At 44.3% G+C, this 18,894-nt stretch overlaps 1 protein-coding gene across 4 annotated transcripts in view; it reads right to left on the bottom strand.

Annotated features, from left to right (window-relative positions):
• Positions 1–5,238, bottom strand: part of LOC306912416 (serine/threonine-protein kinase WNK2) — a 55,938-nt gene extending 50,700 nt beyond the window's left edge. For all 4 annotated transcript variants that reach the window (XM_079488622.1, XM_079488621.1, XM_079488620.1 and 1 more), the window contains exons 1-2: positions 4,612–5,238; positions 3,245–4,082 (exon numbers count right to left, since the gene is read on the bottom strand). In XM_079488622.1, coding sequence (XP_079344748.1) covers positions 3,245–3,910 — 666 coding nt within the window. In that variant the 5' untranslated portion in view covers positions 3,911–4,082; positions 4,612–5,238. The remainder of the gene's footprint in view (positions 1–3,244; positions 4,083–4,611) is intronic.
• Between the last annotated feature and the right edge of the window lie 13,656 nt (positions 5,239–18,894).

The following is an 18,894-nucleotide window of genomic DNA, read 5'->3' on the forward strand; positions in this document are numbered from 1 at the left end:
TATTTGGCCAACAAGAACTCCAATGAAGTCATCAAGTATACAAGACTTGGGTTTCTGTGTCCAGTTCCTCAGCCCACATACTCTGTGGAGAATGAGGAGCTTCATTCCGCTGCCGTGGTGTCGTCAGCAGCTCTGCAGAAGCTCAACAGCACAGCAGATCTTATCAGTGAAACAACAAGCCAGTTGCCAAATTCCACAGTCCTGTCTGCACAAAGTCAGAGGTGAACTGGGCGTGTGAGAGTGTGGATGTGCACATAGATCAAATCTACAAGCAAGCTGTCGGCAGAATCTGTACGTTTCCGAAATGGTGACAACGCTATGACACATAGAAATCGGAGAAGGCTTTGTGTTTGACAAACAATGAGAGAGAGATACATATAGGATCTGCCTCTCAGATCAACATCCATTCCCTGTGCCAGGGCCATCCATGTGATGCCAGCAGCGAGAGCGGAGATAGAGAGGGAAGAGAACGAGACAGACAGTAAGTGAAGGAAAATTACAGCACACAGATATCTGTATGCCACAGAGCCATGTGACCACAAGAGTGAAGAACAGCGGACAATCAGCGTCTCTGGCTTGCACCGAAATCCAAGGTGGCACCGTTTATGCATCACTGAAGGAAATGTGAATAACATGGGCCCCAACCTTACTGCCTTAAAAGCCACCCAGTGCCGAGATAACACATACACTATGTTGCTGAACGCAAATAAGAAATGAAGTGGTGTGGTGGGCATTGTAGCGTGTGTGGATATGTAACTCGGACTGATTTTACAGGCTAGTAGGCAACACCAATCTGGCAGTTGGATGACAACAAGACTCATCGTTAAACATACTGATGAATCTCACTGGGACTACAAACTGTGCTGCTCTCGTTAAGCAACTCAATGAAACACTGGCTGCACTTTGATGAACGGGACACTGGTCGCACCAGTGTCATGGACCGAATGCGATCTACAAGCTCACATCACGTTGCAGCTTAAGACACTGTGAGCCATTTTCCAACTAAGTATAAATCACATTATACCCTCAGTGTGTCCATTCTAGGCACCGATCGTTAAGGCTACAATTAGTAGTTTGGCATCGATTCGATAGCAAAACCGCTTGCAATCATTTAATAACGAACCATCAGGTTTGAACTGCAGAAAATAAAGAATCATGGTTATACATGTCAATTTAACAGCCAATATAAACTAGACACTATCAGTATAAGTGGCTGACCAAAGAATGCAGCGTGTGTGCGACATGGCCACGCAATACCTGATCTGCTCTTCAAGTGGAAGAACCAGGGTGCAATCTGATTTCGGAACACACCTCAGCATAGCATTTATGAGTGGTGTAAACCACTCCTACAACTGGCTTTGTTAGTCTGTCTGTCTGTCTGTCTGTCTGTCTGTCTGTCTGTCTGTCTGTCTGTGCAGAAAAAATGAGCATGGTTGCTACGGTCACCCAGTTCACCCGGGTGTGATTTCATTACGTCAGACATTACGTCAGACCACAGCTGATCAGGCTATATAAGACCTTACACCACTCAGTTCACACGGGTGTGATTTTTTGTTTAACAAGCAGTTGTCCTGTTACAGGCATCAATTCAAAGCTCCGATAGAACGAAGACAGAGGGGGTTACACTGATGACTGTGGGGAAATGACCCACAGTCTATTGTATACGTACAGTGGCCACTAGGGGGACTTGCAGAATGGGTCACTGAGGAGAAGCAAAATAAATAGTTTCCTTCCTAGTTCCTCCTAAATATTTAATATACCACCCGGTGTGTCATGTTCAGAGTCAGAAAGATGAGCAAGATATTTAAATCCTCCCCGCTAGTAATCAGCCTACCCTACATACATGATGACATCACCGCCTGAGTGAAGTCATCTTCAAGCTAGACACAATCAGAGCGAAACCCCTCCCAGCCAACACTGCACCTTCCAAAGCATTTTCTGGAACAGACTAAAAATCATTGTCTTGCGATTGCCATGTGTAACACACACCCCCGGGGGTCAGGTCACATACCCAACATTCCCTTGCCCTTTGTCTCCGACATACTGACCCAGCGTGTTTTCGGCACCCTGGGCAAAGCATTCATCGAGGCCACAGGGCTGGCCACACTGCTCCCAGCACGCTGCAGCGTACATCAGCTGTTTCCTGTCTGCACGCCTCCTGTTGCACGGAGGGAGGGAGGCAGGGGGCAGTGCAGCTCACAACCTGCAGTGGCGAGGCGCTACCGGGGTGGAATGGGGTGTGTGTGTGTGTGTGTGTGTGTGTGTGTGTGCGCACACACACACACACACCTCGTGTACAGTCCACCACAGGGGCTGTACATTCCTGACTTGAGTGATAAATAGGGCACATGATCATATTTACAAATTTAAGACATGTACTTCTCTCTTGTTTCCTAATGGCCCAGGCGCCCAGGCCCCAGAGTCTCAATAAGGAAAGCAAACGAGAGGTCAAACTAATGGTACTCTGCCCATGAGAAGGCCAGTCATGCTTACTGTAGTCGCCTTAAGCCTCCTGGGAGAAAGAGAGAACAAGAGAGAGACATAATCCCTGCTGCAGTCTCCAAAGGACGGAAATAATGAGTTAATACCTCTGCATAGTCTAAGCTGGTGGTTTTTCTGTCCCTCTGTAATGCATCAAGACTAGGGATTCTCTCCTTGCATACTTGCAAAACTGCAGATCTCTAGTACAATGCTTGGTATGCGTTTTTCAGTGCATTTCAGTGACGAATGCTCATCATTCACTGAGCCAGTGTAAATCATTTACAATTTAGTGGGAGCCCATTTGCACTTGATTCCCTGACCATCGTTGGGCTGATTGAAGTCCCTGCGGACATCACCATTACTCTGTCAAGATGTGTGAACCCACTGACTCTGACAGACAGCAGAGAGAGCAAATGGAGACGGTGGGGGGGCTTCCTGTGAGAGAGGTCTAATACCCCACTAATGGAACTCTCTATGGGAAAAACAACCCATGTGCCATCTATCATATTGTATAAGAGGAGACAGACTCATCTAGTCATCTTACTAATTCTATCCCATCACTAGCCTTAGTGATGAAGGAAAAGTGGTTGCATAGCTTATTTTCTTTCACACACGTGATTTTTCCTCACCCACTGAACGAATAAGGCCTACGTCACACCCGTTTTCTCAACTACAGTAGCACTATGTGGTGTACGGTCTAAAATGCGTATCCACAAGACATTAGATTAAATTGGGATCATAGATTTTCCAAATCCTACCATACCTGCAGCTCACACCAGGCAACTTCAACCCAGGAATCGGTATCCAGGCCCTTGTACACGGTCTTGAACGACCCTCGGCCCAGCTCGATATCAAACTTGAGGAACCTTCCCCCCGGGGACGTAGATACAGCATTCATCTCAGCCTCCTCCTCGTTCTCGTCGCTGGCAGCTTTGACAGCAGGATTTCCACCATCATTACATGCAACTGTCAACGTATCTCCACCTTTCTCCCTGTCTTCGTCAGCGCTGGCGCTTTCCGTTGCGCTGTCTTTTTGCCCGCCTTGACTCTCAGTGCTAGAACCCTCCTGCAACCTGGACTTAGTCACCAGTGTCCTGTCAACAATTGTTCGCAGGTTTATGTTCAGGATCTTACTCTTGTTGTCACATTCAGGTGCCTCAAATAATTCAGGTGCCTCAGGTGCCTCGGATGAATCCGAGAACCACAAACTTCTCCTGATGAATCTCTGATGCACAATCCTCTGATAACTGGATGGAGGGTATGCGCTGGGGTCACTGCCACCTTTCACCAGGGTCGAGTCCATATTATTGACATCCCCAGCACTTAGGGTCTCATACATATTTATGTTGAGTTCGCATTGAGAGTTAGGTACTGATGGAGAGGTCAATCCTCCAGGGGTCTCTGAGCTTGAATCCTCCCCAGGCTCCATGGTGATAGGAAAGTTCAATCACTTACACTTCCAGATGGAATGAGCCATTGCTAGTGTCCAACACAGAGCCGAATACCTGCAGCGTCCACTTGGTGACGCAGTTTTCCTCCAGCATGGGCCCGTATCAACACTGGGATGGATGTCATAGATGAGGTTTCATCAAATCCCAGAGCTGCAAAAGAATGTAGCAGAAAAGCAGATAAATAACACTGACCAACGATTTGCTGGGAGCTTACATTTGACGTGTGTCACATGATCTCGCATCTCGTGGGGATTAGGCGTGATGTCAAGGAGAATAAGTTAGGATAGCATACTAGTAATAACTGGGTGAAAATACAAAGCCAGCACAAAAGCAGTCAGTATCAAACAATAAAGCGTAACATAACATCTAACATTCCGTAGTGGTGTCGCTTGCCGAAAAGCCCTGATATAACAAGGCAACACATAGCTCGAACAGCCACGCCAATTCCAGAGGGTCGTTAACTTAAAATAATTTTAGCTTTTAAAACGTTAATTCCATTTACAAACGCTGGCGTAGCTATTCCAACCATAGCCCTGAAACATGACTGCCATGATAATCATCATGATGATTATCATGGCATGATGATTATCATAATGATGATTATCATGGCAGTCATGTTTCAGGGCTATTCCAACCCTACAGTGGATGTGTGGTGAACTGAATCTGTGACACGACTTACCCCAGAATGAATGGAAGGAAACCCCGACCTTCACAGGGTGGGAAAGAAAGAAGGACCGTCCAACACCAACACCAGAACAGCGGCAGGTTGACCTGACCAGCAGTGATGTTATCGCCAGTCCAAAGCAGGACTAGCATTCCGCGAACACACCACGCACACTATCTGCATATCCTCGTTTTCGCAAACTATACACATACACCCAGAAGCGATGCGGAGTTGTAGACCACAGGCTACAGCCCGCGCTCACGAGAAAACATCATAGAACATGTTGACAGTAAACGCGGCGTACTATTTCCTGCAGCCAGAGAGTCCTCCTCGCATCTCTCTGTCCAGTGCGGTAAATATGAGCAGCCTCTCTTCAACCCTTCGCAGCTGGAAGAGCGGCGTGTAAATGAGCAGCAGTCAGTGTGTGCGGCAGGCAGGCAGCGCGCCGCGCGGGGCCCTTTAAGAGAGAGATGGATGGCAAAGCAAAATGCGTTCGTTCTTCTAAAAAAGAAAGATGCTGCAATTAATTTGACACCGACCGACGACAACTGTTTTCGCTGGTTCACTTCTTCACCCCGGCCGGCCCGGGCTCTGCTGCTCCTGTCTAGAAAACACAACAGAGAATTGTGATATGCCGGGAGGGTGAATCGCAACAAAAATGTGTTTCCCATTCATTCAGCCCACTTGGTTGGTTCCACGCCCCTGGTAACGACCGGAGCGGGGACCACCCAATCACAGCACGCTGTGAGAAGAAGCCAGACCTCCTGCCGCGCTGCTCAGTGCAACTGCAATGCAATGATGGGAACACATCAAAACACTAAAAGTAGTCTGTCTGTCTGTCTGTCTGTCTGTCTGTCTGTCTGTCTGTCTGTCTCCACAAGATTAAGAATTATGCGCAGTTAAACCGAAACGGATAAAGCAGTCAAAAGGTGAAATCCGCATTTATGTCCTATAGCTCCGCCACAGCCACACACACACACACACACACACACACACACACACACACACACACCGTGACACTGACACCTCTCTCTCTCTCTCTCTCTCTCTCTCTCTCTCTCTAGTTACTGTCTGTCTGTCAGTAGGTCTATCACTACTATCAGTCTATCTTTAATAGTAGCCTAATAATAATAATAATTGGGTTTTACGTTGGGGTTTTGAATAGCACAGGCTAGCCTGCAGTGCAGACTCAAACTTTCCAGCTATACCGTTTATGGAAACTTGGAAAGTGATGAACGCGAGCGTCGACAGAGAAAGTGAAACGGAGGTAAGGAATTTGAGAACCATCCTTCGATGCATCAAATTGTAAAGAGTTTGGCTTCCAGTTCCAGCCAAACTCAATGGAAAGCTTTCTATAAGAACATCATTGATCAAAGACTGCAGGAGATTGATAGGATATATAGCCTGGCTATTATATCAAGGTATTGATTCATCAATTGATTCTCAATTAACGTTCCCTCTGCTGCTGAATATAGTTCCTGTCTTCTCTTGCCATATGGGCTCATTGCATAAATTAACAAACAATTAAACAAATAAACGAATGAATGAATGAATGAATGGATAATTAACGGGGAGAGTCTAACTGGGATAAAATGTTCAGGTATACATTATGTTTGTTGTTGATCCCTGAAGGCTTAGGTGACACACTGTCTTTCTGAGGAGTGAAGTATTGTTGGCACCAGAGTGTCCTGCTGAATAATGAATGTTTCCACTCTCTGGCCTAAACACATGAACACACACACACACACACACACACACACACATACACTGACACACACACACACACACACACACACACACACACACACACACACACACACACACACACACACACACACAGTGAAAGTCAAACAGGGACACGAGGAAAGAACTATTTATATTATTCTTATGACTATTTTAAGTCTCTCTCTGTCTCTCTCTCTCTCACTCTCTCTCTCTCACACACACACACACACACACATACACACACACGCACACACACTTCATTCTCAGAATGTGGTGATAAAACTGTTAAATGAATGTGTTTGTACAGTGGTTCAAGCTAAAATATCACAAGCTACTTTGTTCCGTTAATATGCAGCTGTGAACAACTTTCTCTTAGTTTACTATGAAAACCTGCATTTCCCATCAGCCGTTCGGTCGGTCACACCTCCATATATGGTCATGTGGCATGCCTCGGGACAGCACGCTTGTCAGATATTATGCGTATGTAGCCTCTACAGCGGTGCCCGTTGGGCACTGGCCTACTTGGAACGATGCAAGTTGGAAATGCATGCCCCACCCAGATATTATGTCTGTCTCCCTTTTATGCCCTATATGGAGTTCTTTGTAAGGCATGCCCAAATATGGAGTAGCCTATATGTAGCCAGCTTGTGGAGTTCTGTGTCAGGCATGCCCAAATATGGAGTAGCCTATATGTAGCCAGCTTGTGGAGTTCTGTGTCAGGCATGCCCAAATATGGAGTGTTGTGAGGTCAGAACAGGTCAGCACCATATGGATGCTGGGCAGGGGCCTGATCCAGAGCCCGGGCAGAGGCCTTTTTGGGGCGGTTCTGGACAACCGTGGGTCCGACCGACTCAACACCGGGCACCCCCTCTGCTGTGGTGTGGAACGCGTGTGTCAAATTTGAAGTCGGTGGGGCTAACGGTTCTCGAGTTACGTGGATTACACACACACAGACATACTTACAGACAGAGACTTGGTGCATTTATAGATAGATGACAGAAATAAACCTTTCATTTATTTTTTATAAACCACTCTACGTAACCACTTTCCGCCCTTTTTTTCCTTTCAACCATATCCTAATACTTCAAAAAGCAAAGCAAATGCACATAATGTAAGATCCAAATGACTATACATTCATAACAGCTTCATTTAACTTCAGGGGAGGTGTGTTTCAACGTGTCCATATGCTTGAATTTGTGTGTGTGTGTGTGTGTGTGTGTGTGTGTGTGTGTGTGTGTGTGTGTGTGTGTGTGTGTGTGTGTGCGTGCGTGCGTGCGTGCGTGCGTGCGTGCGTGCGTGCGTGCGTGCGTGCGTGCGTGCGTGCGTGTGACTGTGTGTGTGTGTGTGTGTGACTGTGTGTGTGTGTGTGTGTGTGACTGTGTGTGTTCTGTGTGTGCCTGTCCCAGCTCTGTGGAGAATCCTGACGCTCGATAAAATGAGCAATTGGTGTCATTTACAATGTGTCTCCCAGCATTGTGAGTCGATAACAGGGAAATTGATCCATGAGGATTTTGAGGATTGCAGTTAGTCTCGCTTTTACCCAATGCAAGCTAGGCAATAAAATCCTCTGTGATATTTTCCAGTTCGAGTAGAGTGAGCAGTGAGCAAGTGTTTCTGTCTGTCTGTCTGTCTGTCTGTCTGTCTGTCTGTCTGTCTGTCTGTCTGTCTGCCTGCCTGCCTGCCTGCCTGCCTGCCTGCCTGCCTGCCTGCCTGCCTGCCTGCCTGCCTGTCTGTCTGCCTGCCTGTCTGTCTGCCTGCCTGCCTGCCTGCCTGTCTGTCTGTCTGTCTGTCTGTCTGTCTGTCTGTCTGCCTGCCTGCCTGCCTGCCTGCCTGCCTGCCTGCCTGCCTGCCTGCCTGTCTGTCTGTCTGTCTGTCTGTCTGTGTCTGTCTGTCTGTCTGTCTTTTGGCAAACTATTAGCATGCAGGCCCTGAGAAAGCCATGTTTTCTTTGTCGTGTGTAAGGCTGTAAAACTAAAACCCCCTACAGTGAATCGTGGATATTAGATTTACAGTTGAGTCGATCCTGCTCTGGAGGATGGCCAGGGTTTGGGGGTAACGGAGAGCAGGAGGCTGCTGCTGCTGATGAGACATGATGGATGGATGGATGAATGGATGGCTGGAGAGCAAAGAAGTGCTGATGTATAAAGAAAAGGGTAAAAAAGGAAAGTCTAAAGATGGAAACACATCCAGCTGCAGAGGCAAGTTTGTTGGCATATATACATTACACATGCACACAGGCACGCACACACAGGCACGCACGCAGGCACGCGCACACACACACACACACACAGACACACATACACAGTGGTGAAAGTCAAACAGGGACACGTCGAAGGAACTAACAAATATCATATGTATAATATGTGATCCCACTGCGCCATGTTGTTATTGACATTATCAGACTTAAAGATGGTATATTTATCATGGCAGATTCTCACAACGATCAGCAAAACCCACTCTAGGTTTTGCTATGATGTGGAGAATCTTTGTAAAAAGGTGAATATAGTTTTTGATGCGGACAAGAAGTAGAACCGATTCATTTGCCTTGAACATATGTCGGTAAAAAACTGTAAAATCAAAACACCACTCGGATATGGTTCAAATCAAATCAAAAGTTCTGATTAAAATGTTACTGTTAAATGCTGAACCATAATTCTAGCACAAAAAAATAAAATAAACAAGTGCCTGAGTGGGATCTTGTATATCAAAGCCATGCAGGTTTGCCTATGCTGTGTTCAGCTGGCAACAGGGTGGCTGCCACCACAGTAATTTATTGTGGGAATGGTGCTGTACACCTCGGGCTGCTGCAGCACAATTTCATTCATACCTACAGTGGGTACAGTACGTATGATGTTGATTGGTGATGGGTTCCTATGCAGGAAGGGCAAGGCTTGAATGTGACAAACACCACATGAAGGAAGTAAGGATCGAAGGAAGGCTGGAATTCATCACAGACACCTGACTGAAATATGTTTTGTAAAAACCTTCTCGTCCACACCCGTCCACACCCCTCTCTCCACCCCTCCTCCTCCTTTGCATGTCTCATGAGACCATTTCAAACAAGGAATGCACTGTGAATAATCTATTGCAAAAATAAGCACCAAAAGCTGGGGCCAGCAGAGAGCAATTGACTTAATGAGGACCTTCCAATACATTTTGGTTTTAGCCTGTCTAAAATAACAATGGATCTGTTGCGGTTAGATGACTGATGAGCTCGCTGCTTCTCATGGGAGACAGACAACAAACGTTCAGTGCAAATATGTGAATATGGGTTGTGTTCCATGAACTTCAACCTTAACAAAATGTGCATCAAAAGTGGATGTGGTTTTCCATAGCCTACTTTGGGTAGTAATTTTCTTTGTTTTGTTTTTGCTCTCACTGTTGGAGAATGCACCAGCATATAAAATTGCTGAATATACTGCTGCATGAGCATTACGAGCAGTATATTCAGCAGTTTCTTTATAATAATGTTCTGTACCTTTAATACTATGAAAATGTTCAGTATCTTATACTTTATGATAAAGTTCAGCATATCTATGACTATATATATAAGGAGCAGAGCTCTGCTGAGAGGAATAGTTGCGAGGTCTGCATTTAAGAAGAACTTAGTATGCTGGCAATATGACATGACTGGACAACAGAACATTATCATCTGTTGCCTAATATTGTGTACATAAAAAGGGAGTATCAATAAGTCGAGAAACAGCACTATAGATTTGTCAGTAGCTGGAAGGAAAGTCTGAGTACAATGTTTCAGGAATAACTGCACTTTTAACTTAAGGCATGACTTGTGATTTCATAACCATTAGCTCATTGAGGGCCGATGACAAATGGATGAAGGATCGTCTTTTCTTTGAAAAGCGTGTGCTCAGTGTTTGAATGGGTGACTCTGAAACTGTACCATTTGTGGCATTTGATTTTGCGCAGGTTCTTAGCACAACCTGCTATCACACATCCGCTTGCTTTCCTCATGGAATAGACTATAGATACATGCTTTGAATGCTGTTCAGTCCTCGCTCTGGGACTGGGTATTTTTGAGTGGCCTGTAATGTAAATTGTATTGGTGGCTTGCTTGGATATATTGTGGAAATTCATGTGAAATGCCAGTTGTGCTACATTTGTGAAATTACCCTGTTCTGCGCATTAAAGCATGGCTGTGTGCAAAGAGACAGAGAGACGGAAACTGAAATGATAAAGAAAATAGCCTATTCATTCACACATGTAAAAAACATTTAGAATATTTCTAAATATGTACTTGCTCAGCCAATCAAATCATTGCTATGGCATGATCAGCCAATCACAAGCCAATGTTTGTGTTTACACATTACAGTAGATGCTCAGCAAACCAAATAATCTGGCCAATGGCACGTGCAACCGCCATGCCCACATATAGCATTGACTCAATAAGATAATTCAACGCAACTTGTCAATTTGTTATCACATCAAATTAATTGAAAACATTTGAACCAGCTCAATCAAAATAATTGCTGTAGCCTACAGGCTTGCAAGTCAAGCTCAGCCCTTATCCACGCACACACGCACACACATGGGGATGGTAATTCAGCTGTGCTCGATCTGTTGCAAATTAGAGAGTGCTTCTCCTTTCTCTCAACTAACGCAGCATTTCCGGACCCCCTTGTCTCTATTCCTGGATCACAGTGAAAGATGGTCCATAGCAGTTCTGTGGTTCTGTTCATCACTGATACTGTAAAAGCCAACTCTATAGGAAATGGGTGTTTGTGGAAAACAGTAATGTCGATGTAGATTGGCTATTCAAAAATGTTTTTCAAAATAGTAAAAAAAAGCAAAGTAGTTTAGGGATAAGAGGTTTAGCAATTAGCATGGACGAAAATAGAGCCCTCTGGCTGCAATGTTCAACAAATTGTCAGTAAACACCTGAGAATGTTGCTATATTATGATATATTAATCATCTTACAGAGTAATCTCCCTTAAATAAACTAGCATTACACATTAAACCTTTCAACCCTGTAGATCCATTGTACATGTTCTCTCTGAGTTACAGAGTTCACGGGAACAGACTGGATCATCAGCTCAGCATCACTCTAATAAGTAAGAATACTTTTATCCGTACTTAGACATTACATAGCTTGCAATATGTTTTTAAAATATGATGTTTCTCATCATCTCAACAGATGACTGGCCTGGGCTGTGGTCAATTTATCCCAACTGGATTTGGTAATCAACTGTTGGTCACCGACAAACAGGATGTTGTCTAATGCTTAATTTTAGAATATACTCCATGGTACAACAGTGACCTGTGGGTCATGGGAAGTTTAAAAACAGACTCTGTTTATTTATTTATTTTATGTTTTTTTTTTTGTGGCTTTCACCTTTATTTTATATATTTTATGGAGGGACAGACAGTAGGCTGACAGGAAATGGGGAGAGAGATGGGGGGATGACATGCAGTAAGGGCCGTCGGGATCGGGAGTCGAACCCACGGCACACTGCGAGACTGGATTACCAGCCAAGGTGCCTGGACCGCTGAGCCACAGCTAAAGCCACTGGACTCTGTTACACCGGTGGTTTTTAAAACGTTTGTGCCTGAGACACAGCATTTGGAGAGTCAAAATCTCGAGGCATGCATGCATCCATGCAAAATAGCCACCATAGCACGTGTTATTACTTGTGCAAATGTTTATTTTTTATTACTGAGTACCACAGACGAAAAACAGTCTAAGTCCAAATTTCATTCTGACCCCTCCACGAAAATGCCTCGTTGTCCTGAACCCTTATCTATCATTTATATATTATGGATCAATAGTGTGGACTTAGACTGTTTTTCGTCTGTGGCATTTATTGTCATACTTTCACAAATCTTCAAAAGATAGCAGATCTAGTATCTACAGCTCACTTGTCACGACGCAACGTGTTGTGAGCTTGTAGATCATAATATAATAATTAAAAATGATTTGCCTATAATGTCATGCAACCACTAGGGACACCAGATTTAAAGTTGTTAAAATATATATCTATTAGAGAATTCACCTCTGTGTTGTGAAATGAGTGCACACAAAGTACTGGATATAATACATGAAAATACATTTTCTATAGTTGTATAATTTGCAACAATAATGTGTGGTTGTTAAAAATCCTAAAGCACACCTGGACTTGTCTGATGGCACGCCACCACTGTTTGTGAACCACTGCTATCACAAGACCCACTGGTGGGCCCGAGAAACCCTGGACCATGTCAGCTGACATGAGAGTGTGCAGCATCGACCATATGGATCTTCCCCAGTGGAAGAAAGCTATAGCTATGATCCAAATCCAATACCCAGTGGTGCCTGGACAGTGGACTTTAAACAGATGATGATGACCCACCACAATGTAATCTAATGTTCTCTGTATCATTCATATGTTTACAAACACAAGATACTGCTTTGACGACAAATGATGACTGCAATGTCAACAAATGATGCTTTTCAGTGGAATCGGGTGAAGGGCACGGTTCACATGAACACAATGAGCTCATAGCTATTTGGGATTTGCACTTAGATAAGGAACAGGAAGTCAACACAAACACACTTAACTGTACTGTACTTAACTGTATTAATGTACGACTTCACCACTTTTCAACCTATCTTCATATAATTGGTCCTCACTGATGTTCATGATTAAACAACACAATTCTTTCTACTCGGTCTGTGTCTCGTATAGGAGGGCTGTGTGCATGCAGTTCAGAAACACGTCTTCCAGTGACATCATCGTCAGGTAGATTTCTTTTAAACAATTAATTAAAAAATATATTTTTTAGGTTTGTATTATCGTGAGAACGATGGCTTTCAATATTGCATTGTAACTTTTCAGGAATAGAAAGCCTGCAGTTTCTATTATCTTGGATTCCCCATCGATGATGTCACTGGAAGACGGGTTTCTGAATTGCGCACATCCCTCCTAGACACAAAATTGTGGTATTTTATCATGAACATTAGTATGTATACATAGTGGCAGCGGTGGCCGAACGGTTTGCGGAGCGGCCTTGATACCGGAAGGTCGCCAGTTCGTATCCCCGGACCGGCACGTTAAAATTACCACCGCTGAAGTGCCTTTGAGCAAGGCATTGAACCACTACCATGAAATGTTCTATGAGCAGGGCCTGGCTGTAAACAAGTATCTGATGCTTAGTCCAGTTACCCTGGGTAAATAGAGTAACTTTGCTTTGCTTTACATGCATACATGCATGCATACATACATACATACATAATTAAAGGAACTGAAAGGGTGTCAAGATGTCGGCTGCCTACTAATGGATCTGTTTCCAAAGGTCATTCTCCCATAATGGGTGTGTGCTACATAATGAAGTCAGCCCCTGTACAGTATGTTAATAGCCATATCTTCCTTCCTTCCTTCTTGTGAAGGAAAAGGAAAGGAAAGGAAGGAAAAGGAAGGAAGGAAAGGAAGGAAAACCTTCTCCCTGACACTTTATCTTGTATGCTATATAGAACATTGCTTCAGTAATGCCAATCAAACATTATCTGATAACCATGTGGCACAGTCTTGCACATGGACTTCTAGGAGGTACAGTACAGAACCATACTAACTGTGGAAGACCAGCTGACACTACTATATAGGCCAGTCTCATATTTACGGTTGATAGATTGTACAATTATTTGTATTGATAATATACTGTACATGTTAACTTACTCACACCAAGTGCAGATGTCTATAGTGCCAGACTATTTTGCCAGACTATCTCTATATGCTTACCTATACCTTTCCTTTGTTTCACGTACTGCTGTTGCTGCTACGACTGAATTTCCCCATGGGGACCAATACATGTTATGTTTTTTTTTAGTATTATATTTTTTCAGCATATGAATCTAAAACAATCCCTCAGTACATACACATTACACATATCAAAATAATAATAAATAAACAATAACCAGTTAGACGCCCTTTAAGGGGCATCTTACTGGTCGAGGGCGAGGGCATCCGCCTGGGTGACTCAGACTGCTGGGCGAGCGCTGGCGATTTGGGATGGGTGGGGTCATTTCTTGAAGCAAGGAGGAGAGGATTATTTCCATCCAGCAGAATTATTTTCGACATGTGTGGCATTTCAATGTGTTTCTGTCCACTCGTGTGTCTTTAGGCTTCTCGTCCGGGCGACGGGCCTCACCCCAATCGAGCCCCTCTGAATATCAACCACTACGTCAACAAAAAGAGTGCAGCTGAAAGCATGCTGGACGTGGCACTGTTGATGGCCAACGCCTCCCAGCTGAAGACAGTGCTGGTCCAAGGACCACAGTTCTCCTTCTACGTCGCTGTCATCACCCTCATAAGCATCTCCATCTGTCTACAGATTGTTGTTGGCATTCTGCTCATCTTCATGGGTGAGACAATGAATACTTCCCTATGACCCAATTTCTATAAGATCTGAACGTGGGTCTTTGAGGCCTAAACACGACTACTTTTCTTTTTTGAATACTGTTTTTATTAGGCATTTTGTATATGACATAACTTCAGAATATCATTGACAGATAATGAGTAATTAAGTGGTATAAAATGAAAAAAATAATAGTGACAGGTAGTGTAAATGTTCCAAATACAATACATACAATAAAAAAAAGGTATATAAATGTGATAAACAAGAAAAAACAGTTAAACAGTGACAAATGTGAACAGACAAACAAAACAAAGACAACAGGACAGACACTCTTGCTCTCAAACTTTCCCAACACGTTGTTGTAAATCAAAACTGAATTAGACATTTTTCTTTTTAAATGAGAAAAAATAAAATAAAGAAAAAACACTCAGTTTCTCTTTTTTTTCTTTCTTTCCTTTCCAATTTTCGATTATGTTATCTATTGTGTTGGAGGGGTTAGCGTGCACCTATTGAAATAGTCAATGAAGGGTTGCCATGTCTGGTAAAATCTATCTTCACTCCCTCTCAATCCAAACTTTATCTTTTCCAATTGCAAATAGTGCATAACATCTTTCATAAGTGTAGTGTGAGTCGGAACCTGTGCTTGCTTCCAATTCAACAGTATCAGTCTGCGAGCCAGTAGAGTCACATATTTTACCATGTTATATTGGAAAGTAGACAGTTTGACCCCGGGCCTTTTGACTCCTAGAACTGCTGTCAGTGGATCCGGGTCAAATGGTTTTCCAACAATGTCTGACAGTGATTTAAATATACTTTGCCAATATGATGTTAGTTTAGTGCAGTGCCAGAACATATGAGCTAGAGTGGCCGGCGACTGGCCAGTGGCCACATCTGTCGCAGGCTTCACATTTGGATTAAACACGACTACTTTTAGCCCCATCAAAGGCTTTTGGGATGGCTGTGTCGGTTGTTGTGCAACATTGTTGCTCGACAAAGTATAAAATATACGTATTTAATCAGAATAATCAGTTTAGTCGATTATAAAAATACATTGATTCATTGATTGCGACCAAAGGTCGCAGTTAACTATGGAATCGCGCATTTCCCGTCAGTTGGAGGTCTCGTGACATCATGTGACATCATCAGGGATGGACATGTGGAGACCCTGATGTCATAGTGCGACCTGCTGTCGCAGTTAAGTCCATATATGGAGATCCCTGATGTCATCCCTTAGATCTCCATATATGGATATATGTCAGAACCTGTTCTGAAATTCCATATGTTGATCCTTCCCCATCCATTCTTCCTCTTCAATGTCTCCCTTTTGACTTATACCTGTCCATTCAAATTTGAAACTCTAGACGGGCCTGCCCCTCCTGAGGGTGTCTACCTTATCGTGGTAGGAAGGTTTGTGTGTCACAATGACCCTGAAGGCTATGCCGTCCGGAGTTTCAAAGCTCCTGGCAGGTCTAACCATGGCGGACAGGCAGATGGATAGTGGCCAGACGAAAAGATACCCAAAACCCCCTTTTTTAGGGTTAGGCGTTGGGCTAACAACCCCACCCTGTAAAAAGAAATTTGTTACGGAAACTACGAAAATGTTAACTATACCTATCGAAAGGCCTGGAGCAGACTCAAGCCTCCCTGGAGGCAGAATGACCACTCATGGTGAAAGCCTAACGGAAGCCATGGGTGCGAGACACAGTCTGCTCGGGCCAAAATGTAACATCAAAATTGGCACATGGAATGTCCGAACCATGTGGGAGCCATCGAGAACAGCTCAGACCCTCAAAGAGATGAGAAAGTACCATCTTGACATTCTGGGCGTAAGCGAATGCCGTTGGATCGGCTCTGGAAGGACTGTAAATGATGATAGATCTGTTACCATCTACTCTGGCCATGATTCCACCCACACCCATGGTGTTGCCTTGATAATATCTAAAGAGCAAGCCAACACTTTGATCGAATGGGAACCTATTAGCCCCCGACTAATTAGAGCACGCTTCTATTCCAAGTACTGCAACCTCACCATCCTGCAGTGCTACGCACCAACAAATGAAGCAGACCCTGAAGTTAAAGATGACTGGTACGAGCAACTCCAGTCTGTTGTTTCCCAGGTCCCACAACATGACCTGCTCCTCACAATTGGCGACCTCAATGCCAAAGTTGGGGCCGATAACACCAACAATAGAAGAGTAATGGGCACACATGGATGTGGATTGATGAATGACAATGGAGAGAGGCTGATTGATTTCTGTGCTACCAACAACTGCGTTATTGGAGGAACCATCTTCCCACACAAAGCAATCCACAAACTGACCTGGAGATCGCCTGATGGCAAAACATCTAACCAAATTGACCATGTGATCATCAATGGCAAATGGCGAAGATCTCTCCAAGATGTTCGAGTCTGTCGCGGTGCCGACATCTTCAGTGACCACCATCTAGTACAAGCAACCATTAAACTGAAACTGCGCAAGTTCCCCAAGACCAGCCAGACACGCAAACACCTGGACATCTCAAAACTAAAGTCCCCTCCCACCCGGAACCAGTTTGCACTAGAACTAAGAAACCGCTATTCACCACTTGCCGACTTACTAAAAGATGAGACCCAAGACATAAACACCCAGTGGGACTCACTTAAAACAGCCTATGTTGAGTCTGCAACCAAAATCTTGGGCTTCAAGCAGAGAAACCAGAAAGACTGGATAACACCTCAGACATGGCAAACGATCTCTGAACGGAAACACCTAAAAGCCAAGATGATGAGTGCAAAATCACCAAGACTCCAAAACCAGTTCCAAAAAGCCTATAGTGACAAAAACAAGGAGGTAAAGAGAAGTGCCAGAAGGGACAAACTAGCTTTTGTGGATGGACTAGCAAAAGATGCCGAAAATGCTTCAGCAAGGGGGAACCTAAGCACCCTCTATAAAATCACGAAGCTCCTGAGTGGAAATAACACCAAGCCCTCTGCTCCCATACTGGATAAATCTGGCAGGAAAATAACAACACAACACCAGGAAGCAGCACGCTGGGTTGAACATTTTAGAGATGTGCTAAATCACCCAGACCCTGATGAACCAGCTACCCCCTCCCCTGCAATTGATATCCTGGACATCAATACTGGCCCCCCAACTACAGAGGAGGTAACAAAGGCCATCAAAGCCATGAACACCGGCAAAGCCGCAGGTATTGACTCCATCCATGCTGAGTTTTTAAAGGCGGACCTCCCAACATCCTCAAGGGCCCTCACCACCCTCTTCCAGACCATCTGGAATGGAGAAAACATCCCCAGTGATTGGACCAAAGGCCTAATTGTCAAGATCCACAAGAAGGGAAACCTCCAGAAGTGTGACAACTGGCGTGGGATCACGCTTCTCTCCATCCCCAGCAAAGTATTCTGCAGAGTTATCCTGGACAGAATCAATGATGCCATTGATATCAAACTCCGAGAAGAGCAAGCAGGATTTAGAAAGGGGAGAGGATGCATAGATCAAATATTCGCACTTCGAAATATTATTGAACAATGCACAGAGTGGAATGTGCCATTGTTTGTCAATTTCATTGACTTTAAGAAGGCGTTTGACAGCATCCACCGCGAAACCCTATGGAAGATCCTGCAGTCATATGGAATCCCCCATAAAATTACCTCAATAATAGGGATGTTTTATGACCATTTTGAATGCAGTGTCATACTCGGCAATACCACCTCTGAGTCTTTCCCTGTACGATCTGGAGTTCGCCAAGGCTGCATCCTCTCACCAATCCTCTTCCTGACTGCCATCGATTGGACTATGCGAAAAACAACAGCTGAAAAGCGTCAAGGCATCCAGTGGACCTTCTCTAACCATCTTGAGGATATTGACTTTGCTGATGACCTCGCTGTTCTGTCCACAAATGCAAAACATCTGCAGGAAAAAACAAATCGACTCACCAAATACGCTCTACAGACAGGCCTCATCATTAATACCACCAAAACCAAAGTGATGTCCATCAACACCACCACACAGACACGCATCACCATAAATGATGAACCGCTTGAAGCCATTGACGACTTCGTATATTTAGGAAGCCTGATTAGCAAGGACAATGGTGCACAGAAAGACATCCAGCGCAGACTTGGTCAAGCACGCAGCACCTACACAAGACTCCATAACATCTGGAAATCCAACACCTACAGTCTCAAAACTAAGATCCGCTTATACAACACCCTGGTCAAGCCGGTG

Source organism: Electrona antarctica (assembly GCF_951216825.1).
Source record: "Electrona antarctica genome assembly, chromosome: 2".
NCBI classification, from domain to species: Eukaryota; Metazoa; Chordata; class Actinopteri; order Myctophiformes; family Myctophidae; genus Electrona; species Electrona antarctica.